Source organism: Lissotriton vulgaris, chromosome 7 (genome assembly GCF_964263255.1).
Source record: "Lissotriton vulgaris chromosome 7, aLisVul1.2, whole genome shotgun sequence".
Taxonomy (NCBI): Eukaryota; Metazoa; Chordata; class Amphibia; order Caudata; family Salamandridae; genus Lissotriton; species Lissotriton vulgaris.
In genome coordinates this window covers 1,644,103,651-1,644,130,926 of record NC_141695.1, presented here as the reverse complement: position 1 = coordinate 1,644,130,926, position 27,276 = coordinate 1,644,103,651, and the positions used below count along the sequence as shown (strand labels likewise).

Here is a 27,276-nt window from a genome sequence, read left to right as displayed (position 1 = left end):
GAGCGACGCAAATTCCTTCCGGTAAAGAAAAAGTTGCGAGAGGCCCAGATAGACTATGCGCTCTTGTATCCTGCGAAACTCCGAGTCACGCACCAGGGCACACAAAGATTCTTCACTAATCCGCAAAAGGTTGAAGACTTCCTGAAATCGCTTCGAAGGTCCCAGCGGGATGGTCGAGCTGATGATGAAGGTCATGAAGAGGCAGACTAATCCTCATCACCCTGGAACGGCTAACAGATGCCTTGTGCTGCTCCGTACGCCTTATCTACTCTGGATGGTTTTCTTTACACGGACTGCTGCACGGACACTGGGTGGATTGCGGATGATGGACTTGCGCTGAACCTGCACCCCTGTGGTAACGTAAAACCAAGGTCCACTTTTCTGACCCTAGTCTCCCCCGAGGGCGGCACAGTGATGGAGCTCAGGGTCAGGGAGTGGCTGTGCGCACTCTATGTGTTACCCCTATTGGGTGATCCCCTTTACCTTGCTAATGTTTGAGTTTTTGCTGTTGCGGGACTTGGGTGGGGAGGGATGGGGAAGGGCTGTTGGGTGGGAGAGATCGGCTTCTGGCATGATTGGGATGCTGGGGTGGGTGGGGGGTGGGGATGTTTCAAGAGGCAATCATTGACTACACTTTCCACGTGGACATTATTCTGGTGTGTGCACCGTTGCTGGTTGGGCGGGGGTGGCTATGTTATGCTGCCTGTCTTGGCGCCGCTATGTTATCTTACTGATCTATCCATGGCGGCTCTGTCTGCATGTGTTCTGCTAGCCTGCTTGTCCAGTAATGCATGGGGGCTGTACAAACTGTGTATATTTCCGACACCTGGGCTACACTCTGGCACTGTCAGGGAGGGGGAGGTTGCATTTTGCGGCCCTCTGGGGCCCTCCTTTACTCGTCGTTGTTTTGCCCATGGCTGATTTAAATGCGAATGCGCAATTGACATGTTTATCCTGGAATGTCCGCGGACTGAATAATGCTAGGAAATGCCGTAATGTTATTGCCTACCTCGATAGACATCATGTGCAGCTGGCCATGTTACAAGAGACACATCTGCCCGCACGAGGTGGCGCCACTTTTGCAAAGAAATGGGCTGTACACCGTATCTTTTCCTCTTAATCGACTTATGCCAGGGGGGTGGCAATTCTTGTTGCCCGCAATGTGCCTTTCCAACCATGTGGGGACATGTCGGACAGAGAGGGCCGTTATGCTCTATTATGGGGCAGAATAGGCCGTGACCTGTATCTGTTTGTGTCCGTATATGCACCTAATATTGATTCACCTGCCTTTTTCACCACTCTGTGGGGTCAGATAGTGGCTGTTGGGGCGCGACACATAGTATGGGGTGGTGATTTCAACCTGGCATTGATACCCATGTTAGACAGAGCGGATGGGGTTGGCTCCTATAAGCCGAGGGCCAGGGAGGCACTGGGGGGAATTATCGAGGAGGGTGGACTTCTAGATATATGGAGACACTCACATCCTAATGGAAGGGAGGGTACACATTTCACCTCTCATACTGGGACATGGGCACGCCTGGATTACTTCTTAGTCACTAGGATGGTCGCTGCGGACTTAGTGGGGGCTACTCACCTGCCTAGAACCTACTCTGATCACAGCCCTGTACTTTTACGATTCCGTATCCCTGGGTGGGATGCTCCCCGGCCGCAGTGGCGGTTACGCCCTGCTGTACTTCTTGACAACCTGTTTTGCACTGAACTGGGGGAAGAGATAGCGGACTTCTTTTCCAGAAACAAGGGGACGGTTGACTCGGTTGAGACCATTTGGGAGGCGTTTAAGGTCACTGTCAGGGGGTACTGCATATCTAAGAGCCACGGGGTCCTACGTGATATTCTGCACTCCATTACCACACTGGAGAAGGACCTACGGTCCCTGGAACTCCGCATGACATCAGACACTGACCCCGGCCTGCATGCCGCCTTTAGGGAGTCACTATCAAGGTATGAGGAGGAGGCTGCCAGGGAAGCGAAATACCGGGGCAAGCATTGGACAGCCCGTAAATACTGTGAAGGCGATAGGCCCGGGAAGGTACTGGCCACACTCACGCAACCCTCACATATGCACCACACCATATTAGAAATCACCGACGCCGCCGGTACCACTGTGCGTGACCCTGATGCAATATTACACACATTCGCAACGCACTACTCCTCACTATACACCTCCACGGCGGAGGCGGATGCGCCCTATGCATCATACCTCAACGATGTGGCGTTATGCTGGCTCAGCGATGGGGACAGGGAGTTTCTGGCTGCGCCTTTCGAGCTCGAAGAGGTGCGTGAGGCCATTATGTTCCTCAGGAATGGCAAGGCCCCGGGCCTTGATGGCATACCTGCCGAATTTTATAAAGCCTACATTGATGTTATGGCGCCAGTGCTTCGAGAGGTGTTTACGGAATCCCTTGCTGATGGTATTCTTCCCCGCTCTATGCGCGAGGTGGTGATCACCTCCCTCCTAAAGCCAGATAAAGACCCCACATCATGCGATTCTTACCGCCCGCTCTCCCTCCTAAACTGTGACGTCAAGATCCTTGCTAAGGTGCTAGCCACTCGACTATCGCTCCTTATGACCAGACTTGTATTGCCTGATCAGTCTGGCTTTGTGGCGGGCAGATCTACGTCCCACAATCTTCGCACCCTCTTCTCCTTGCTCCGCACAGTTCACCCTGACACCCCAGTGGCAGCTGTATTCCTTGATGCCACCAAGGCTTTCGATTCTATTGAATGGCCTTACCTATTTTCGGTACTTGCTAGCATGGGGTTCCCTAAGCTATTCCTGTCTTGGGTCCGCCTCCTGTACACGGACCCCACGGCCAGGGTGCTGATTAACGGACGCCTGTCGCAGGCCATCGCGCTCACGAGGGGCACTCGGCAGGGATGCCCGCTCTCTCCCCTGTTATTCGCCATCGCGGTTGAGCCTCTTGCCTGTCGCCTACGGCAACTGAATCGAACTGGTGCTGTGCAATGCCTGCAGCGGCAAATTGACGTATCGCTCTATGCGGATGACATCACGCTGTACGTCAAGCATCCTGAGACACATCTGAATCCCCTACTTCGGGAATTTATTTTATTCGGCGGTATGTCTGGAGTCCACATAAACTGGACCAAGTCGCAATTTTTCCCACTAACGGATGCGGTGTGCGACTTCCCCCTTGATTACCCGTTGGAGTGGTGTAGTACGGATCTCCGCTATCTGGGAATCCGCATCTCTCGTGACAAGGACGAGACACTGCGTTCCAATTATGGAGTTGCCATGACCAAATTAACTGCCTCCATCGACAGATGGATCACGTTACCACTCTCTATGGCCGGGAGGGCCTCGCTCATAAAAATGGTGGTCCTACCCCGCTTTCTGTACCTTTTCCTCAATGTCCCTTACTTCCCTGGGGCTTTCTTTTTCAAAACGCTTCGGACGGAGTTACGCAGACTTTTCTGGGGAGGCAAGAGCCCCCGGTTAAAATGGTCGACGCTGATCCTTCCCTATGAAAAAGGAGGTTTTGATGTCCCTGATTTTGAGGCATACTACCAGTGCGCACAGGCGCAATTCGCCTACCACTGGATGGCTCCTACCCCCTTTATGCCACACATAGCGGTCGAAGACTGGATCGTGCACCCAATCCCGCTCAATGGGCTGCTGCACTGTCCTGAGGCGTCCATAACCACGCTGAATACCTCGGTTTCCTGCACTCTGGACGCGTGGCGCCGCATGGCTAAAAGCTTATCATGCCCATTGATCTACTCGCCCAGGTTACCGCTTGCCTACCACCCGGAGCTCACACTGTTATCGGAAACGGGTTTCCGACGTCTTTGTGATACACTATGTGTCACCTGCTGGGGCGATCTGTTTCATGAGGGTCGTTTCAAGTCAGTTGGCCTGTTTTTCAAAACGCATGAGCGCACCCCCCTCGAGCTCTTCTATTACATTCGCTTGCGTGCAGGGATGAAAGATATTTTACCTGATTATCCTATTGAGCCCGAGACCCTCCCTCCGCTGCACTTCTTATTAGGGTCACAGGACGGTGCACATCTGGTCTCTGGACTCTACCGTCAGCTCCGCAGTGCTGCCCCTGATCCGGAATCCGCTGCTCGAACGCGCTGGTCTGCTGAGCTTGCGACTGAGGTGTCGGACGACCAATGGCACTACTGCTGCGCGCTCACTTCCCGTATATCTGCCAGTAGCAGGTTGAAAATTATCCACTATAAATTTCTTCAACGAGTGTACTACACGCCGGTGCGGAAACTTAGGTTCGGACTGGCGGATAATGACCGATGCGAGCGCTGTCGTGCTGACCATGCTGATTTTCTCCATCTGGCATGGGAGTGTCCCCAGGTGGCTCACTACTGGCGACAAGTGCTGGAAGCTCTTGCCGAAATGACAGAGGAGGTGGTTCCTGCGGACCCCCTGATGGCCCTCCTAGGGTATACGATGCAGATGCCTAGAGGCTGCAGGAAATTCATCGACACTGCCCTACTCTTGGCCAGGCGGCGGGTCGCGTGCCGGTGGGGCAGAGGAAGGGCGCCCAAATTCAAAGACTGGCTCAAGGACTTGATATACTGCCAAGACCAGCATGCTACCTTTGCTGAACTGCTGCCTCTCTCGTGTCGTCCCAGAGACATCTGGGAGCCGCTTGTGCACTATCTGCTCGCACGCCCGGATGACGGCGTTTGCCCGGAAGGGCAGCCTGACGTCACTTAAGAACCCGGACTATGCTCTAGACCCAGCCTGACGTCTCGTCTGGGCTGGCTTGATTTCCTTGCCCGAGCCCCCGTGTACCCCTGAACAGTCATTGACCTTGTGGGCTGTCCTGCCTTGGCCTGCTCACCGCCCCTCCCTCTCTGCACGTGTAAACTCTACACTACACTCACTGCATGCTCTTACACCTTCAGCGGATGATGCTCCAGGGTTCCCTACACCTTTCCACGACCGACCTCTGTTGGTCCCTCTTGTATCGGGTCATGCATTCTGAACACGAGATCTCACACTCACCTCTGCCTGCCTGGATCGCCACGCCAGAACTCTATCACTGATCCTATTATACGGTCATGCATTGCCTTTTCGTTGTTACCTAGTTGGGATGTTTTTGTGTTACTGTTTATGAATTTCAACAAAATGGAGAGAACCTTCTCTCGCAAAAAACCCTGTTCAGCTGCTGCTCATCCTTGCTACCCCACGCCACCAACTGCCGAACAAGATTACCGTATATGTATGTTTGCCGCCGGGCCCCCGGGATGCCGGCTGTATGGCTGTGTACAGACCTCTCCATTCTGCTGCCGGCCTCCGGGTTGTGGGCGAAGCAAGCTGTGTACTGTACTTTTTCTCATACAATAAAGCAGATTTGAACCCCAAAAAAAAAAAAAAAAAAAAAAAAGAATAATAGCAATTCCCCTCCACGACCACCCTCCCGATCCTGTCTGACCATGGTGTAGTTAGATGGAAGAGCTCGGACTACATCAGGATCAGAAGCCATATTCGTCCAGGTCTCTGTAAGAAAGAGAAGTGTATCGGAGTATAAGCTAGCGCTATGAGACCTGCGGGTGATATACACGCCTAACAAATACCAAATACCATACCATACCAAGTACTTTTTAATTTTTCAATATTTACAGGTAAGTGCAATGTTCACTTAAATGTGTCTTTACACAGCAATGCTTTCCTAAGTTGTAAAAAGGAATATGTGGCATACAGTTTCTGGGAGTCTCCTTAGAGACTTGGGGCCAAGTTCCTAAGTACCTCCAGCAGTTGCTCGCTACCAGCCCTGGGGTGTCTAGGTGCAGAGGAGTTGGTCGGGTTGGAAGCTTAGCTTTGCACGTTATGCTGGTGGAAAGAAGGGGGGCACCTAGAAACAGGCTGCAGAAAAGGAATTGAGGACAAATCAGGGAGCTCCCAAAGGGAAGCTCTGGTCACAAGGGTCCTGGAAGCAAGGGGGCACAGCCGGTTTGTCGGTAACAGGGTTGGGGTGCACAGGTGTAGAGTGGATAGGTCAGCTGGGCTCTGTTCGTCCAAGGTCCTCAGGGTTGTCGGTCTCGCCAGTTGAGGGTGCTGAAATCAGGACAAATAGAGCCACTCTGGAGGTGGGTCTCTGCGGTACTGACGTCCCTCTGTGGATGCTCTATCTCGGTGTTGTGAGAGTCCCTACTGGACTTAAACAGGAAGTAGTTGCTGCAAGGGGTCAGGTACCCTGGGTATTGGTGCTGTGTGGCTTCGGTCAAACCTGGTAACCTCTCACTCGGTGGGGGGACAGATCTTACCTTTAGGAGGACATGTACCTCTTCCTGGGGGGCTTCTGCGCGGGCTGGCCAGGAAGAGACAGCACTGTAAACCAAACTCTGCTTCTTCTAGGCCAGGGGACTGCAGGGGAGTAGCTCTTCTACTCCAAGGGGAATTTTGCGGCAATTTGCGAAGGGCTGGCAGTTTACCGAGGTTCTTGGTAGTTGCTCAGCTGCAGGACGAGTCACTCAGTCACGACTGGCCTGACTGGTGCAGGCAGGTACTGTTTGGCGCCAAATTCCACTGAAGTCTTCAGTTCGACTTCTCTTGCAGCTCTTCTTTGTCTTCTTCTGGATCTGTCTAATCTGAGTTCCTGGCATCAGTGCTGCCTCCTAAATACTCAATTTAGAGGTGTTAAAGGGGGTGACCGGTAGTAGCCAATGGGCTACTTTCCATAAGGGATAATACACTCCCTATCTGACCACTTCCTGCGGGAAGTGGGCATTACCCTAACCCAGTGAGCCTAATACCACCAAAAACTAAAATGGTGAAATTCAACTTTTAGTGGTCACATTAGGTAGCCAACCTTAGGGGTGGAACTAGACTGATGGGGAGCACACCTCTGGACTAGCTGCTCTTCTCATCTGTCCTGGTGCCAAATGGGCCCAGGCTGGCATTTCCCCAGTCTGGGGGAAAGCCTTAGGTCGCATATCAAAGACGGCAGAGACCTTTCAAGCCTCCTGCCTTGATATGCTGATTACTTTGCCAGCCTGCTTGGAAAAAGTGACAACACCTCCAGCCGGAGGAGGCACAGTTTCTGTCCCCGGAGAGCATGGGCTCTCACCTACAGGGGATAAGAAACAGGTTTGTGGTGGTAAGGTGGTCTACACCAGTCAGCCACTACACTAGTAGACAGTAGGGTTTCAAGGCACTACTCCAAGGTGACCTCTGGGGGCATGTATTAATAAATCCATCACTGGACTCCGTTTGGGTTTATTAATACAAGATGTTTGATGCCAGACATCTTTGGTTTCAGTGAAGCCATTATGTAGCTGGGGAACTCTCAATCACCAGTGCCCGGTACATATACTCAAGATGGCTTCCCTGTTCACTGGCAATGCCCAATAATCGACATGAACATCACAGGCGCATGTCTGCCAATGCAGTTATGTCCTCACATGTAATATAATGCACCCTGACCCAGGACTGTAAGGCTTGATGTGGGGTGACTTACTTAGAATACATGCAGTGTTTGCTGGCATGGCACACAGGAGGTGTGCCATGCTGTGTCTTAACTTTGCTCTGCATCACGTCACGCAGCCAGTTTGCTTGAGTGTGCTGAGGAGGAGCCTTAGGACAGCACAACGTATGCTGCAGCCCTTAGTGACCCTCTTTAGCCTCCTTATCCTAGGTTCCAGGGATCCTATTTACTAGGAACTTACAAGGGGTGCCAACGGTATTGCCAATTGGGGGAAAAATTGTACAGTTTTACGGGAATTGATCTGGCACTGGGAAAACTGGATAGCAGGAACCTAGTGCACTTGTCAAAATTGCATCAAATTACTGGTAAAAAGTGGGAGTGACCATGTCAAAAAGGAGCACTTTCCTACAGCATTTAAAACCACTCGCCAAGCTTTAAACTCCCTTTTTATTACACATAAATTACCCCTAAGGTAGCCCTTTGGACAGGGTGCAGTGTAAGAAATGTACTTTTAGTTTTTTCATGTCCTGGTAGTGACAAGCACTCAACGTCGGTGTTCCCTACTGTGAAGCCTATTCCTCTTGTTGGCTAGCATTGGGTATTCCTTAAAACACTTTCAAGCTGTAATTCCCGATTAGAAAGGAGTAGATGCCTCATGTTTTGTATCTTTGGAATGATATTGATAAATCCTCTTTACTGGATAAAGCTGGATTCAACATTACGGTTTTAAAAATGCTACTTTTAAAAAGGGTAGTAGCGAGTAATAGCGCCTGCAAGGGATTTTGTTCATAAGACAATATTTTAGAGTTATTTATGAAGGAATATCTCTGCGGGTGAGTCTAATTAGATCCCAAACCCAAATTTTCAATTTAAACAGTCAATAAATGAGTAAGGAAAACACAAACACGGGAGTATCTTTTTGCAAAAAGTACAAAAATGTTTATTATGTATAAATAAATCAAGTTAAAACGGGGGGATCCAAATGAACAATTAATTCAGCAATAAATCATGAAGGAGGTAAATACAGTTAATCCTACAATTCAAGAATAAAACATCTATTCCAATGGAATCACCAATGACATATCTCCTAGTGAAAATAATAGTCACTTGAACACATTGAGTGTTATAGGAAGCAGATGGTAAAGTCGACGTTTCGGTCATAAGTGGCGTCAGTCCATCATCAGGACAGTAGATATTGCATATGGAAAAGTCCTTTTCTTGCTAAAAAAGACTCCGCTAAATGGATATATATACATGTATACACATACATATACACATACACATACACATATACATACATATACACATACATATATACATACATATACATACATACGTACACACATACATATACACATACACATACATATACACACACACATACATACATACATACACACATACATACATATACACATACATATACACATACATACACATATATATATTCACTGAAAAAAACAGGTTTCAGGGGTGTTTTAGTTAGTTCAGCTAACTATAACTTGCACGCCCGCAATGCACTGCTGATGACGTCACATATTACATCACTCATGACATGGCACATATTACATCACTTATGACATGGTCAGTGACATCACTCACGACATCACTCATGACGTCTAACTATAATGGGGAAATTTCTATGGTTTTGTACGAGTGAAATATCCAACCAACTAACTACAACGCCCCTGAAACCTAGGTTTTTTTCAGTGGATTTCTAGGTTTTTTAAATGCTAGTTTCTAACCATGCCTACAGAGGTAGGACATGTGAAGAAAGATGAAAAAACGCACAGAAAGGAAAAAAAAGAAATGCAGAAAGAAGCAACAGAAGTCCACAAAGACTGTTAAGTGCAGGAAGAAGAAAAGATGTACAGAAAGAACCAACAAAGGAGTAGAAGGTCCTCCTGTAACCACAACTTTTTCTGACGGGTACTGATGGTAACGGAATCTGAAAAACCAGGCCTTGATCCAGTGCTATGCTAAAAGACACTTAGATGATACAGTGAAAACACCTACATGCACTAGGGAACACTATGTGTTGGGGTAGCCCTGTGATTACCATGACCTCCTCTGTAAGACCCTAGTACATAATAGGGCAAGGAGATTAAAACTACCTCTTAAAACGCGCCACAGGGCACATTTGCACACTGGTGAAGGGAGGAGGGTGCCTGAGGTGACATGTACAAACACGCCCTGTGGCCCTTTTAATTTTGAGGATAAAGCCCCCTTCAATACTGAGGGTCCCTAGGGTCCAACTAGTCCTCTAGGTACCTCCAGTTAGCACCACAGAGCTGCGTTGCAGAGAGGTGTAAAAAGGGGCACTGCCTGGACAACCTCTCTGCAATGCAGCGCAGTGGCGCTTACTGGAAGCACCTGATGGGCTAGTTAGCTCCCAGGGGCCCTCAGGATTGCAGGGGAATTATTTCCCTAACTTAAAACGCGGCACAGGGCGTGTTTGCACACATCACTCAGGCTCCGTCCCCTCCGTTCCCCACTGTGTAAACGCACCCTGTGGCCGTTTTAAGTTGGGAGATTACATCTCCTTGAACCCTGAGGGTCCCTAGGGTCAAACTAGCCCACTAGGTACCTTCAGTAAGAGCTGTTGCAGAGAGGTGTAAAAAGGGGCGTGGCATCTGAACACCTCTGTGAAATGCAGCTCCCTTGCGCATACTGGAGGTACCTCGTGGGCTAGTTGGCCCTCAGGTTCATCAGTATTAAAGGGGATATAATTCCCCAACTTACAAATCGCCAGGAGGCGCGTTTGCACAATGGTGAAGGAAGGGGGTGGGGCCTGAAGTGACTGTCTGCAAACACGCCCTGTGGCACGTTTTAAGTTGGGGAATTAATCTTCAATCCTGAGGGTCCCTGGGGGCCAACTAGCCCACCAGGTACCTCCAGTATGCGCCAAGGAGCTGCATTGCAGAGAGGTGTTCATTGGCCACGCCCCTTTCAACAACACATTGCAACGCAGTTCTGTGGCGCTTGCTGGAGGTACCGGATGGGCTACTTGGCCCCCAGGGGACCTCAAGATTGAATAAGAATTAATTCCCCAACTTAAAACGCGCCACAGAGCGAGTTTGCACACATGTCACCTCAGGCCCCACCCCTCCCTTTACCACTGTGGAAACGCGCCCCATGGTGCGTTTCAAGTTGGTGATTTAACTCCCCTTGAATCTTGAGGGTCTCTGGGGTGCAACTAGCTTACCTGGTACATCTGTTAGGCGTCACAGAGCTGCATTACAGAGAGATGTAAAAAGGGGTGTGGCCTCTGAACACCTCTCTGCAACACAGCTCCCTGGCGCATACTGGAGGTTCCTGGTGGGCTAGTTGGCCCCCAGGGACCCCCAGTATTCTAGGGGAATTAGTTCCCCATCTGCAAACGCACCAGGGGGAGCATTTGCAGAGTGCTGCAGGGAGGGCGCAGGGCCTCCGGCGCGATGCCGGTCTTTTAAAAAAAAGAAAAAAAAAATTAAGAAGGGAGGTGTGTGACCCTATTTTATTTATTGTTTCTATAAAAATTGGAATGGGGCTGCGTGGCCCCCCACCCAAGGCTATATTCAGCCCTCGGTACCCCATCCCCCAGGGCATGGCGATTTTAATTTTTTTAATTTATTTGGAGGGGGGCTGCGTTGCTCAGGCCATTTATGGCCCCGGAGACCCCATCCCCCGGGGTCGGCCTTTGTTTTTTAAATACATTTTATTTTTGAGGAGGGGGGGCCGCGTGGCCTCCTTACGTACCCCATCCCCCGGGGCTGGTCCTCTCCCTTGGGGACCGTAGGGGGGTCCCCAATCCCCCCACGGTCCCGCCGGCTCCCCGCCTCCTGCAGGAGCCGGCATTGCTTTTCCACACGGGGAGCTGTGATTTTTGGAAGAGAGAGCAGGTCTCTTCCAAATACCAAAGCAGAGTTTGCTATGGCTCCCGCCCTGCCACAGCAAACTGCAGTGTCCCGGGGCGGGCACCCCGGGACACTGTAGGATCCGGCCCTGGGGAGTGGCGGTCCCCAGGGCCATCGAGGGCTCCAGGAGGGGGGTGGCGGTCCCCCGGGCACCACGATGGGGCTGCGCAGCAACCCTCCCATCATTTACTAAGCCCCAGGGATGGTGGTCGCCGGGGCTTGGGGGTCAGTCACAAACCCCCCAATTTTAATACTTAGAGCCCTGGGGAGCTGGCGGTCCCCGGGCCACGTGGGGGGTTAAAGCCCCCCCCACACAAGTAGTTAATTTATTTAATAAACAAGCCCGGGCGGCTGGCGGTCCCAGGGCCCGCCAATATTTTATAAAAGCCACAGGGGTGGCGGTCCCCAGGGCTTGGGGGGGCCTTTGAGCCCCCCACCCATTTGCTATAAAAGCCCCGGGGGGTGGTGGTTCCTGGGGCTGCGGGGGGGCCGTGAGCCCCCGCAAATACTTTGAAAAGCCCCGGGTGGCGTTCCCAGGAGCTGGGGGCCCCCTTTGCGCCCCCATTACACTATAAACATTGCCCCCGGGACTTGGCCCACCTGTGAGCTAATTAATAACGAGGCGCTGGAGCACGCACTTTGGTTTTTTTTTTCCCGCGGATCCTCCGCGCATCCCACGATTTAAAAAAAATAAATGGGGGGGGGGCCCTGGGATTACTTGTGGGACGCCCTAAGCAGGTGTTTGTACCCTGCCCCCTTTTCTTGTTTTTCCCGTTTGTTTTTCTATTTTCTTGTGCCTCGGTTCTACCGGGGCACAAGATGGCTGCAAACACTTCCTGGTTTGGAGTCTTGACAGCAAATGAGCATGAAGCTCGTGATCCGGAGGGTGTGTGGATCCTGAGAGCCTCTAGAAATCGATCTTTTTTTACCTTGATTTTCTCAGCAACTACTGAACGGAACTACACTTTTGCCAAATTTGATGAAATTCCTTTCAGCAGTTCGGGCTGTAGCCAAGGCTAAAGTTTCCTATAGAAAATTGCATGGATAAAACACGTTATGGGACCCCCTTTCTCAGCCCCCGCTTGCCGAATCACCACGAAACTTTCAAGATAGGAGCGGACCATAAGTTTTGGAAATTTCGTAAAGATTCGTCAATCGGCGCTAAAGTTATTGGGAATAGAATGTTGCGATTTTCCTATGGTAACTAAGTCCTAACTATAACTACCTACTGGAAACCGACAGGAGGTGATATATATATATTACACACACACATACACACACGCAAAACACATTCCAAACGGAAAGAAGACTAGCACTCAAGGGTGCGATTCATAGTGTTACTTTGGGGAACACAAGCAGTCGTCCGATGCTGTGAGTGTATACTCACGCCTTTGTTAATGTGATTGCCAACCATAGGAATAAATAACAAACTTTAGCAAAGAGTTCCTTCTAATCATGCTGTACAATATACTCAGTACAAATTAATTGACTAAGAATTACATTATGTATGGGTATACTCTTGTCATGATTATCGGCCACAATAAAATAGAAGCATTAAGGAGTACTATATGTGCATCATGGTACATACAGAAAAAAAATAGCAGCCTCAGATTCGGGCTAGTAACCTTTGCAGAGGTAATTTAACCTTTGTTGATTGATGGGTCAGATTTAGAATTGGAGTACTTCACAGGGAAAATGTGGAAATATGAATGCAACTGTTCCAACGCTCGCTAAATTTAGATAAAACAGTTTTTTGTGAGACAAACCCGCACACCTTAAACTAAGGCTCACAAAACCACAGGCATCTCAAACACAGATCGTATCTGCAATCAAATCTGTTTCATCATACAATAAGTAGATGTACAACTAGTACCATTGCTAGCTGAAATAAAACATCCCATTCCCCAAAAGGACAAACCCATGTGGCCCACCTCAGATTGATAGAGCCGGTTTATTCAGTTCAACCTTGGCCCCTCTCAGGAATACTCAGTAATGCTGCCGGACTGGAATAAGGAGCAAAGCAAGTAGACCAAATAACACCAGTCCTAGCAATATAACACTGGCTTTTCTAGAGGGCAATTAAATCAACTAATAAATATAGAAGAACAATTAATTGACCACCTGCAGTTGGATCTGTAAGAAAATATTTAAATCTCACTACATATTCAAAATCTCCAATCCATAAAACTCTAGCTCGGGATTGGGGAAGCCTTCCCAAAAGAAATGGTTTTGCAAATTCCTCATGGCTTTCACAGAGACCTTGAAAATACGCTTCTGAAACTGCACCAATCAAATTAATACCACTAGATCACCATCATCTTCTAGGAAACAATCTCACATGTCCACTCTCATGTCCCTTCTAATAACCCCACTCTCAGCCTCCCATACAACAAGAAAATCTGTTTTTTTCATTATAGTTACAGAACACTCCTTGTTTGGATGTATTTGTTGTTCCTCGTTCAGTACTCAAACCCTAGCTGTAAGGATGTGTACTAAAGTTGTACTTAGTGGCAATTTTTACAGTCTGGAACAAAAAATGCTTTAAAAGCCAGATCTATTGCATCACAAAAGTCTAGAAAGTCACAAACCAACACGCCAGATATATTCAAACGAAACAAAGAATTGTTCTAAATTGTTGCCCAAAAAGATTATAATGTACTGTTGCACAAAAAAAGAGCTTTCTTATTCAAAAAACAGTTGGTGAATTTGAAAATACACAAACACCATGCTTTCACATGTGATTGGATTACTTGCACAGATCCACATTTACCAGAATAACATTAAAACATTGATTCGAAAAAAAGACTGACAAAGAAGGAAAAGAACTAAAAGGCTTTTGAATAAAGCAAGGCTATCAGGAGAGTTTGTAATCTAGCACAGGATGTTACTTCCTGTTGCAAAAGAGTAAAACGTTCTAAATCAGATCTAACCTATTTCACTACCTTGCTCTCAAAGCAGGTGGTAGACAATAAGAACACAGTTTTGGTGTGTTGAAGTTCCCAGTATCTTGATGGAATAGGTGACGTTACAACACATGCTATTACATCGCACGCCGTTGCAACGCAAACTTTTACTCAGACTTTCTATCGGGGGCGCTGGAAGTTGGAATAGATTAATTTTCTATTCAAACTTCAGTGTGTGCAACAGTAGGGAAGGTGTTGGAGTTAAATCCAACACCTTCTACCCACTGCTGCACAGCTTTTGCATTGCAATGACATTCGATGTAAAGGCATGCGTTGTAATAGTTTTGTTGTAAAGGCTGTCTCCCATCTTGATGTCTTACTTTAGACAAAAGTTATCCATAGACAGAGAGTACTCTCAATAGGAGGAATATCCTTTAAATCTCTCTGCACAGCCACACTGCAAACGCCATCACAACCATTTTTTCTACAGTCCAGATATAAGCTTCACACCCATAGCAGAAACCTTATATCACCATTGCTCGTACTCCTTTCAGAAGAACATGAATAGGTGGCACCTATTCAACTACAACCCATAAACTAAAGGAAACCCTTACTATATAACTGCAACCATCACTTATCTATAACTGTGAAAAGGAAAAAAATATGGCTACTCCCATTGGAATTAATACATTTCCCTAACAGCTTATAAGGTCTTACCTTAACGTAAAACATATAGATCCAGTTCATAGTTCATGGCACAAGTCAATCCATTTGATAAACTCTAGAACCAGCAATACATCCAATGGAGCCTGATACACTGATAGTCCTTTGACACATGGAACAAAATGGTATCAGAGAGTTATCCATATACATGTGGGTACAGCTGCAAAGCAGCTCGAGGAAGTGAGATTATTGAAGGATCCTAGTTCCATTGCACAACTCTACGGTATTAACCTGCAGATTATATAGATGGCGTCAAGCAACCTTTCAATACAACAATCCAAACTCAAAATGAGACGTGACCACATACTAGGTCTGTCCTTACGCTATGCATTATCCACATATAAACACTGCACCAATTCTAACCTGTCTTCAAAGTTATGCACTGCACCCAAATCGTCCAGCACTGGCCAACTGCTACTAACATCCTATAAACCGTAGACCCAAAGGGGGCTCAGGATCCACAATAAATTGAAGTGCTATGTGACGTTGCCAGGATGCATTCTGGTGTAGAAGAGAACAGTGCTCCCTTCTTAAGAGGTATTTAGGTGACGCTTCCCAAAAAAATGTTAGACAGGAACAGTGCTTCACTGGGATCAGACTATGAGCTCCTTGATTGGGCCTGAAGTCATATGGAACTGGAAAGCAACATAGGTATAGTCATTATTAAGCCTGGCCACCACCCATTTTGAACACACAGCAAAAGTGTGATGCAGGAGCAACTGCAAATATGCAGGGATCAATTCAAATAGTTGTTTTTTTCCCCAGAAAAGGCAATGTCAATTACAACATATATCCAAATTAAGATGTTAATTCAAATAAGAATAGGAGTGGAGCAATCAATCAACTGATTTGGAAAAGGTAACCAGACCATGTACATCTCTTTTTCAGAGTCCCAGCTTGAGTTGCAAGATGGAAGTAAATAAACATTAGAGCTTTCCAGTACAATGAGTCAAACCAGGCCCCATATGCCGACACTTAACAAGAGTCCTATAAGTATATACGCTCCACATTTATAGGGGCATTCAAGACACAAAGCCAGCCTTAAAATCAGGAGGATGAGTGCTTCACAAACCTATGCACCAATGAGCCAGGACAGAGCTCCTGGCACGGTATACAGAGGCAGGGTGGAGATCCTGACCACATAGGACAGACAGAGAAGATCGAGACAATGTGATATTCTGACCACCAGGTTTCAGCAGAAAGATGAAGATCTAAGACTGAAAGGCAACTACAGATACAAATTTCGAGGACAGTTTTATGCGTCTACAGAGGAAAAGGACAGCTGATTCATGCAGATATCCAATCTCATTATTTGATTAAACATTGCATCTTTGAATATTTAACGGAGATCTCTTTATTAGATGGGTGTTTATGAGGATTGCAGTACTTCTGAATCTTTCAATTTGGGATAATATCAACATACCTTAAAACATGAAGAAGCAGGAGTACTTTTATTTTAGAAACATTCACAATGTGAAGTACGAGAAAGCATGGATAATAAGTTAATTTAAACTAAAAAGCTAATTACCTGTATTCCTTGAACATTGGAAAGGTAATCTAACTGTTCGGAGGGTCTCGCCAGTGGGCTATGTGGAACATAACCTAATGTGTTGTTCTTCAAAATGGTCTCTGCAGTTGGGGACATTCCGCCATATAACAATTCTCTTGCAATCATTGCTGTTACTGTTGCCTTGGCAGGATTAGGGGCTACCCTATTGAATTCTTTGGTGTGATGCCCTTGATTAGCTCCTACTGCTTGTGCGACTTCAGGTACCATGGGAAGTATTCCAGCAGGAAGTTGCTGATGGCTGAGGTAAGGCATCCTAAACTCATCATCTTTATTACCTTGATAAAAAAAAAAAGGTATTGCATATTAAATGCACATCACTGTTAAACATGCATATTTCAAGAAGGTCTGAAGCAATATTTTATTAATCTATAAACGCACAGGAGCTACACAAAAGTAAGAAAGAATGTCCTAACATTAAACCCAAGTAAGTTATGGCATAGCAAATGTATGATGGAGCAGAGAGTAACTGTCAACTGGGATATTACCAAGCAAAGGAAACTTAAAGATCGTTATTCCATCAGAAAACAATTTGATTGTGTACTGAGATAGTCTCAATCGAAAGCATTCCTATTACGGCGGTTCCTTAGACTCAATTGCACGTGCATTTATAGCAGATAGCTCGTTTGATAGAGGATTTCACAGAATATTCATGGAACAGAAGGAACAAAAACAGTTCAGACTTTTCTTTCTTTTTTTAAGTATGCCAGCCGCATTAGTCATTCTTTGAGAATGTGTAGAAGGGTGGCAGAAACTGATCCTCACTGGAAGCAGGTTTTTTTTTCTAATAGCACACATTGTTGTTATATATAATAAACTTCAACACCTCTGGAAGTAGCATTTTCCATGCTCTTGTACATAGTGAATTTGTGTTACTGGAAACTCCGCAGATCAACACACTGCATGGAAAAAGTCTCCTTTGGTCGTAAGTCTCTCTTTATTTTCCAGAGTTGTTCTTGGGTGGAATATACCCACTTTAAGTAGCAGAACTCTTATTTGACAATTCCCTTGGGGCCATCAACACACGCCAGCCTCCCTCGTCTAGTTCCATACATTGTACTCTCAACTTATTTGAACCAAGACACACTTTTTACTACAGCAAACATTCACCACCCACCTACCTTTAATTGACATAAGATGCGGAAGATTTCTTGATGACACTAACTCATTGTGTGGTAGCGTATTATTTTTTGCAGATTGCACATTTTTCATTAAAAATGTCCCACAATATGCACAGAAATACAGTTTTATACATACAACTATATTGTACACAAATGATAATGCGTGAAAATTGATTTGAGGTGATTTTTTATTATTTGAGTATCACCATGTAAAGTGTCTTGATTTGCTCTGATCCTATTAAAATCTTCGTTTTTATCACTCATAACTGCTGAATGTGTACAGCTAATTCATAGACATTTACATTTTGTTCTGTGTTAGGAAAAAAAGACATCCCACAGCCTTTCATTTAGTTTCACACTTCAGGTCTATAGCCGGAATGTCACATAATTCACTTTGCTTTTTGACTACAAACAGAGAAGTTTTTAAACATCAATCATGTTTAAAAAAAAAACAGCAGAAGACAGCCTGACATTTGACCTACATAATCTAAAGGCATCTGTATTTACTGCTTGAACTTCGGTTATCCACCAAAAAGCGGCACCTGACACATGGGTTTATGGGTTCTGGATTAGCATGCTACTTGCCGGAAGAGCGCTTCAACACCCCATCAAGGGTAGCAAGCACTGTATAAATGCAAACCTTTTCCCCTCTTCTATCCCTCCAATATCCTTCTCAAACCAAATAACTGACGAACATATCCACCACTCAAATTACTTTAGTTTTTCACTACACTAATTCACCACTAATCCTTTATGGGTTCCGGAGTAGAGTACTAATCGCCGAAAATGCACTTTGACACCTCATTTCTCTAGGTGACTGCAGCACTAGTTGTACAACCATGTGTACGACGAAGTAAAACATGCCTCCCAGACTAGTAGAGCAGTTTAAACTGCTAACTCGACTTTTGTCATTTAAGATAAGGGCAAATACATACATACATACACACATACATACACACATGTCATTTGAGATGTCATGAGTGATGTCACTGACCATGTCATGAGTGATGTAATATGTTACGTCATCAGCAGTGCATTGCACGCGCAAGTTATAGTGAGTCCAACTAACTAACGTGGGAATTTCAATGGTTTTATGCGAGTAAAATTTCCACCTAACTATAACTGGTGTGAAACCTATGTTTTTTTCAGTGAATTTAATAGGTTTTTTAAATGCTAATTCCGAACTATAACTGGTGTGAAACCTATGTTTTTTTCAGTGTATATATATATATATATATATATATATACTAATACAATACTAATTGTGCCCTAACAACAAGAATTGTTCTTTAAATCAAGCATTCAAGTTTAAGTTCCGGTTGCATTATGGGACTTGTATTCCAAGATATGTCACGTGATTTCAAGACGCATTTAAAAGGCGTGCACAAATGCACTTTGTGGTTACCTTCCTATCCGTGAGCAAGGCTAATCGCCGAAACATGTAGGTGAATGGAAGTTTTCCTGTGCCGCTTTCCCTGAATAAAGCTGTTTTCCTCGGAGAAGGGCCTCTGTATTTTGTTGCATTGGTGAGATGGTGAGACGGGCCTCTCCGTGCCCGCCCGTCAGAGGCCGCCCTGAAGGGTTGGAGGCTCCTTAATCGGAGGTTGCTTTGTGGATATATATATATATATATATATATATATATATATATATATATATATATATATATATATATTCAGGGAAGGACCGGAGTGCCGCGAAGCAAATTTGAGGAAATTTTCAGGCAGATTCGTCAACCCACGCCAAAGTTATTCACAATAGAATTTTGAGATTTTGCATTGAAAAAAATCCAACTATAACTACCTACTGGCGACCGCCAGTAGGTAATATATACATATATATACACATACATACATATATACATATATACACACACACACCCCCCCCCCATACAAAACGCGCTCTCGGCCGGTGCAGACATTCGGGCGGAATATTGCCCTCATTCAAATTAATCAAAGGAAAAATATGCCACACTACAGCATTGTGGGATATGTAGTCACTTCAAAGCATGAGTGCACTCAATTTTACACTTGTTAATTATTTAAAATCTTGTTATGACTTCAATGCATTTAAACATTAATGAGGAATGTGTCAAACATCCTATACCACAATGCAATCAACCTTTTATTATTAATGCTAAATGCATTAGTCTTATCGTATAAGTATGCCACCGAATTCTAGGCTCAGTGCCCTATGTGCAAAGACTATTCGTTTTACTCATTCATCTGTATCAGTGTGTTAATAGTGTGGCATCTCATATAAATACCAATATTAATCATAGGCTGAGTTGCCATTATTTTGATGCCACAAAAACCTTCTGGATGTGTTCTATACCATTTGATGAAAAGTGTTTTTGAAGCTAGTTATATATCAATAATTGTTATTTTTTAATTTATATCCATCTTCTTTGTTCGGCAGTCGACTTTCCTATACATTCACAAAAAGAATTTGCTGTTAGTGCATTATCGATGGGTTGAGTCAATTCAATTATAAATGTACATATAACTTCATCTCCATTTAGACCATGTAGTTTTGTTCTGAATCGTATAATCAAACGAGATTCTAGGCATCTGAGTTTAAGTGTTCTGTCACCACCCTCTTTCATGCCTTTGTACACAGGCTATGCAATAGTATGTCACTGTTTGCCAATTATACCCTTCAAGAGTTTCTAGATGTTTAGCCATTGCGTAGTTGGTATCTTTGTTTTGCACAGCTCGATTGTGTTCTAGTATCCTTTTCGTTAATGGACATATTTTGCTGCCAATGTATTTTAGGCCACATTTACATTCGATCATATATACTACATAGCTTGTGTCACATGTGATTTTATCTTTAATGGTGAAGGTTTTGCCCATAAAATCCACAATTTCTCAGATTTTTCTGCCAATACTGCATGCCTTATATTTGTCACATTTGGTGAAGCCCTTTCAATGTTTAATAAACTAGGACTCGGTTCTTGACCTCTCAAAGTGACTGTTGACTAGTTTTTCTTTGAGTGAAGGAGCATTCCGATAAGAGACAGCTGGTCTATACCCGAGATTGTCCTCAATGTCTGGGTATTTTGTTTAATATATCCCAATATTTATTCATAATTTTGATGATTTGGTTATTTTCTTTACTATAACTCAAAATCATTCTTATATTTTGCTCTTCCTTTTCTGGTTGTGCGACAACCTTTTTGACGATATTCATTAATATATATATATATATATCCAGCTGATCCTGTCGACAGCTGCCACTATCGGGGGCCACAGAGCCAAGTGGAATGGCAAGGGGCTCTTCATAAACATACATCCTCCCAAGCCGGGCCACCCTGCATGCAACCACACCCTGAGGTTATAGCTGGGAGCTGCATTGTACACCCATATCACTGCCACCCAGCTCGGGGTGGCCCTTGCAGGAATATTTCATTTGGCACTTCGCTGAACTGTGACATGGGCCGCTCTGGCCATCCCCTCCACTTTAGAACTGTAGTCTAAATTATCCCATCAGTGTATAGCTGCACCAGACACTGCAGTTCTGCGAGGAGGGGTGCAGCCCTCTCACCACAACCATTGAAGGAGGCTAGGGCACTGGGCCTACACTAAAGGGAAGCTTCTCTGTTGTGCTGTACACTGGCCTTTGACCGCTATGCCATACAACATGACTGCAGACTGATTGCCTCATAGGATGCTTTGCTCATCTACCAGCTCCACCCTGGACCCACATTGTTTGCCTGCACTCAAGTCGAAGGGACCTTGGACTTATTACTATCTATCTCTCATCCCTCTGTCACAGAACTCACCCCTGGAACACTACCAACAGCAAACAGAGGGCGAATTTGTCCCTGTGATCACTGTAGTATTTAGCAGGGCTCACGCTTTATCGCCCCCCCATTCCCATCTCCTCTGAACCCCCCGCCTCCCACCGACCCATTGCAAAGAAGCCAGCTACATACCTCAGCAGAGCTGGTGCAACCTATAATCTACTATGTCGCAGCGTGCAAGCAGCCAACGAGCGATGGGTACAGTACACGAACAATGAACAACACCCACTGAACCCAGAGGGCAGCCGCACAGTACAGCACCTACTCCTCCCCTTCTTTCCCAGCCCTACCCATCCTGATCAACCAGAGCCCAACACCTCACTCACTCACTCCCCCCAACCTCCAGCACACACTGGATGATGGCCTCCACAAAGGCTATGCAGCAAGTACTCTATACACAAGTAATGGGAAAAAGCCAATGCAGTGACACCTCCTGCCTATGATGAAAGCCGGGGACAATGCATTATCCGGCTGAAACATGTCGACAGTTTGCAGAGTGGAGGGGTAGGGTGTCCATTATCCCTTTAAGTGCACCAGTCGGCCAACGGCCATTGCGAGCACTACCTCGGTAGTGTCGGCTTCAGTATTTTTCATTTACAACATGCTACTTGGATGTACTGATCTCTCATTTTGCTATTAAAACTCTTTATTACAAACAGGACGAATCTTTCTGAATCATTTTGAAAAAAACTGCTCAATCAAGGTCTCCACCAGGGACCCACTCTACTTTTTCGTGTGTACAGGACGCTGCCTAGATACCGGACCATACCTTTAACAGTAAGGGCAGGTAAGAGCCGTTATTTTTGGGTTTTTTTAAGAGGAGACCATGAAAACCCCAAAGGAGGTGGATGCCTATGGACCACCAGGCGACGCATGGAGCCCACAGAATCTCCAGGCCCAGGTGAGATAAGCAAGGCTATATAATAGCGTACAAGTACCCCACATGGAGTATGCATACCCCAAAAAACGGGGAACACCTCTTAGAGCAATAAGCCAGGCCAAAAGATCACAGTAATGAACTGAACCTGTGAACTGAGTTCCGAGCCGTAATGACATTACAGAGCTGAGCCACCGGCTGAATACCACAGTCAGAGGACACAGCAACCTGTGGAACACAGCCACAGAAGGCCAACAGGCAGCTGAAAGCCAAATGCATCCAATAGATGCCAATAAAAGGGTAAGCACCCTTGACCACAGAAAAAGAAGACATAAGGCTCACTGCCCTTGTTAAACACAGAGCGCATCTAAAGGATGCTAAATGAAAAGTACCACAGAAGACAGGCCTTAAAGGACATAAGTGGGAGGACAAAAGCCGCCAGGAGCCGGTGAACCGCCAACTCGACATGAGCATCAAAGAGCAAAACCCCATTAAAGGGTAGGTCAACCAGACGCTCCCGGATATTTTCAGGGAAGACGCTATCGCGCAACCATGCGTGAAGCCTTTAGGCAACAGAACTCGCCATGGCTCGAACCAAAGAATCCATAGTGTCTAAGGCTGAACGGATTGTGAATTCAGCAAGGCCGCGGCCTTCCCAGATTAGGTGAAGGAGATCAACACGAGCACCTTCAGAGGTGGCAGGAAGCAAAGACTCTGTAGAGTCCCACAGGGCAGAGGTAGCCCGACCCAAAAAACACACTGTATTTAAGGACCGTAGGGCAGCACTAGTGGATGCAAAGAGGTTCCTACCCCATGACTCAAGCCACCTGGACTACAGAGAGGGAGGAAACGTTCGAGGGGGCAGAGAAGGAAAGGCAGTCTGCAACACAACCCCTGCGCATCAGGGTGCACAAAAAGACAAACCGGATCATGTGGAGCTGGACGGTGGCGGTGCAAAACTGAACGAGCCACCGGGTCACCTGAAGCAGGTCGGACCCAGGTACCCAAGAGGGCATCATAAAGGGAAGCCTCAAAAGGCAAAAGCAGCTGGATTGTATATGAATCCCCGCAAATCTAAGCTGTGGTTGCACGGAGATCTGGGAAAGCTGGGCGCCTGGGCATCATCGGTTCAGTTGGCGACGGAAGGGCCGAAATATCTGGGAGTGTTTATAACACATTTGCCCACAGCCGCCTGAAAGCGTAATCTTGTACCTGTCTGGGAGCGAGTGCGCAAAGATATCAAGACCTGGTCACGCATGCCACTGACTATCTATGGCAGATCAGCCATATTTAACCACTTGGATGCTATGCTTCTGCTGGAACTTCTATGTAATTTCCATTGAAATCAATGGAAACTCCATGACGAGTTACCCTTGTCATTAGCGGCGAAGAGGTTAAGATGGTCGCTCTTGCCCAGTCTTCTTTATCAGTTGCAGAACCACCTATATCGGATTCCCCCAGTTGGGTCCGACAGGTAAACGCGCCCCTTGGACAGTTCCTGTGGGAGGGGGGCAAGGTGTGTGTGGCTCTGCAGACATGCTTTTTATCTACTTACTGTGGGGGACTGGCGACGTTGGATATCCTGTCATACTATCAAGCATCCGATTTACTTGTACTGAATGAATGGTGGTATGGCATTCAGGAGGACACGGCATATGCGGTGGAACGGCATCTTATGGGAAATCATTTGTTACATACGATACTATACTATGCACCGATTCGGGGTTCATTGCCCTCGGCAACAAAAGTCGTGTTCCAGATTTGGAGGCAGGCATTGCGTAGAATGGGGTGGTGGAATAAGCTTACACAGGAGACTCCCCTTTGGGAGAATGGTCGCTTACCGCAACTCGCTGCCTTGCAGGGATTTAGAGGGTGGGATAATATAGGGATATCGGTCCTGGGGGATGTCATGAAGGGCCCAGTGCTGAAATAATTTCATGACCTTCGGATGGAATTTCATATGCCAGAGTCCCAGTTCTTCAGGTATCTCCATTTCCGGCACACACTTTTACCCAGCTTGGTAGGATTGGAGTCGGTTGCTGAGTTCAGCCCCCTGGAGGCGAAGGTTTTTATGGGAGAACGTAAGATATCAGGATATATCAGACCCTGGTTATACACTGCTCCTCCACGCTACGGAAACAACGGGAGGTTTGGCAGGGGGATTTGGGACCCCTGGAGGAGGAGGACTGGGTGGAGGCCCTTGCTGCTCCGCATGGGGCGACCTTTGCGGTGCGGCTGCGCCTGGTCCAGTTTAAATACCTGCATAGGTTTACTACACGCAAATGTGGCTGTGGAGGGCGGGCTTGGTTGCCTCCCCTGTGTGTCTCAGATGCAACAGGGAGGATGGTACATTGATGCATACAGCCTGGCAGTGTCTCTCCCTTGATCATTTTTGGAGGGGGGTCTATACTTGCTTGTCGGAGGTTTTGGGTTGGGACCTCCCCCGTTCGCTGAAACTCGCTCTATTGCATGTCCTGGAGGGGATAGGCGGCAACGTGTACAAAAGTAATTTATTATTGTTGGGTCTCACTTTAGCAAAAGGGGACATAGCAAGGGCGTGGAAGGCTCCAAGGCCCCCTGCAGTGGCTGCGTGGAAAAATGGCATGGACTTTTGTATGGCCCTGGAAAAAACTATTTTCATTGCTAGGGGGTGCCCCCTGAAACATTACAAAATATGGAATAGGGCGTACGCCTGTTACCTGTGCCTGCACCCGGAGATTCGGAAACTGCTCGTGGCCTCAACCCCAATTCTCCTTTATGGTTAAGGCTCGCAGTTTAATGTTTTTACAGATAAATACAGAAAGAAAACAAAGTGTTTCCTGTCTGTATTTATATTAAAAGCGGAAACATACAGAAAATTGTGGTTCTAAAGGACTTCCCAAGCTGTCTGATGTGAATTCCAAGACAACAGATGAGCAGATAGACAGCACAAAGAGATAAAACATAGGTTAAGATATCTTTGAATACTGGCATATGTTAAAATATATTTGTTGTAAATTGCTACTATTTACTGTGGGGGTAGTGTTTTGCTATATTTGGCTGCTGAAGTTGCTAAAACTTGACAGGCATAAAAATATGAGTTAATGTTTATCAGTTAAATAAATGTGGAAATGTACAGTTTTTGACTTCACTTATTCACAAAACCACAAATAAATACAAATATATATACTAAGATCGCCAAAAAAAAAATGGTTAAATGCAGACGGAAATGTAAAAACAAAATTCCATAAAACCGGGAGCTTTATTTATGGAAAAGCTGCCCCACAACAAAATTCCTTGCAACATAATTATTCATCTATAACCCCACCTGGATCCAGAAAAAGGGCACCGAAAGGAAAATATGCTTCGGGGGGAATGAAAATAAGCTGCAAATGATAAACACAGTTGAAAGAATCAACATGGCCCATAAATAACTTGTGCAAGCTCCAAAGACAGGGGAAGGAGAGAGAGATGAAAGTGGAGGAGGCAGGTAAGAAAACTGTAGAAATTCCATAAGATTCTCAAGCTAGTTAGAGATCTTTGAAAAATGTGCGCCAGAGAGAACAGTCTACGAAGGTGGTGGTGGGGGAGGGGGCAAGCTCATCAGCGCCAAGCTATATATTTAACTGACTAACCCAGGTTAAGCAAAATACAATCTCCAAATTAGTCCTTCTAAGGTGCAGCAGAAAGATTTGAGGTCCTTCACAGTGTGTCTAGCTATTAGGGAAATATAAAGATCAAAGGGAAAAAAAATCGTTAACTGCCCCAAAAAGGCCTCAGTTCCATCATACAAGAACTCAGGGCGTCTGAAGAATCCAGAGAAAGCAGCTAGAAAACATTGAGGAAGCTGACAAGCACCAGACATAAAATTAAGGTGATGTCAAAGTCATCTTAAAACTCTGATTAAGAATCTCCTGTCATAATTGGCAGCACACTAGAGGGGTAGGTAAGATGAAGAGCAAATATTCTGCCAATATCCCTAAACTCTGGATACCAAGTACAAGCCCTGCACCAAAGTGAGACACTCGCACACTGCCAGTTTATAGAATTTCACTACCAGAACATAAATAAGCCATTGGCAAAAGGCAACTGAATGCATCTGCATCCACTTAAGAAAAATCTCCGAAAGGGTCCAGCAAATAAGAAAACGTTGCCTCAAAAAAGTGCCATGAACAAATTAAAAAAATTAGAGTGTAAGTGTATGAACTAAATGTAAGCAAATAATGTAATCAGCAATGTGCAAAGTCTACAAAAAAACCAAGGCTTGCTTTCAAGGAAAGTTCTGGCCAGGGACAATTAATTCAAAAGAAAAGAAAAGTCAGAATTTCAGGGAAAAAAGTACCATTATTAGAATCTAACCATGTGGTTTTACCACTATGGCTTGCAGTTCCCTCATCCCGTATGAATTCCAACATTCCTCAAGCTCCATCCTACTCTAGATATATGCCTGACCAACTGTTTCGATCGTAATCAATCGAACTACTGCTGCTCTGGATGTTTTGCCATAAGGTGTCTTTATATTTTTTTTATTTCACGCATTTCAGGGTATAATACAGTATGGCAGACCAGTTGTCTAAAGCCTGAGTAAAAAAAATGATGCGGTCTTATCTGGAACAACTATTTTTTTTAAAGTTATTTAATGGTTTTGTACACCGAATTAATGAAACTCAATGTACATGCAGCAACAGTGCTTTTCTCCTTTACTTGAGCATTTAGGTTAACATATTTGATGTTTTTTAATTTAATGAAAAAGGCGGTGTAGGAAGCAGACTCTGTATAAACTATACCAAAGTGAGGTATAGTGTGCAAGAGTCCAGTGTATCTCCAAAGTTATAGCAAAGGTTAAAGTAGATAATACCTTATTCTCTTTTGAGTTTGTGTGGTTGAGCAGTCAGGCTTATCAGGATGGTAGTGTTAAGCATTTATTGTACACACTCAGACCAGAAATGATATACCAACAAAGAGTGTCTGGGGG

The 27,276-nt window shown here is 45.7% G+C and overlaps 1 protein-coding gene across 4 annotated transcripts in view; it reads right to left on the bottom strand.

The window, feature by feature from the left end:
• The window catches only part of STAU1 (staufen double-stranded RNA binding protein 1), a 576,538-nt gene that overhangs the window by 192,012 nt on the left and 357,250 nt on the right, over window positions 1–27,276 (bottom strand). For all 4 annotated transcript variants that reach the window (XM_086932622.1, XM_086932620.1, XM_086932621.1 and 1 more), the window contains one exon: window positions 16,481–16,797. In XM_086932622.1, the coding sequence (XP_086788748.1) occupies window positions 16,481–16,797 (317 nt within the window). The remainder of the gene's footprint in view (window positions 1–16,480; window positions 16,798–27,276) is intronic.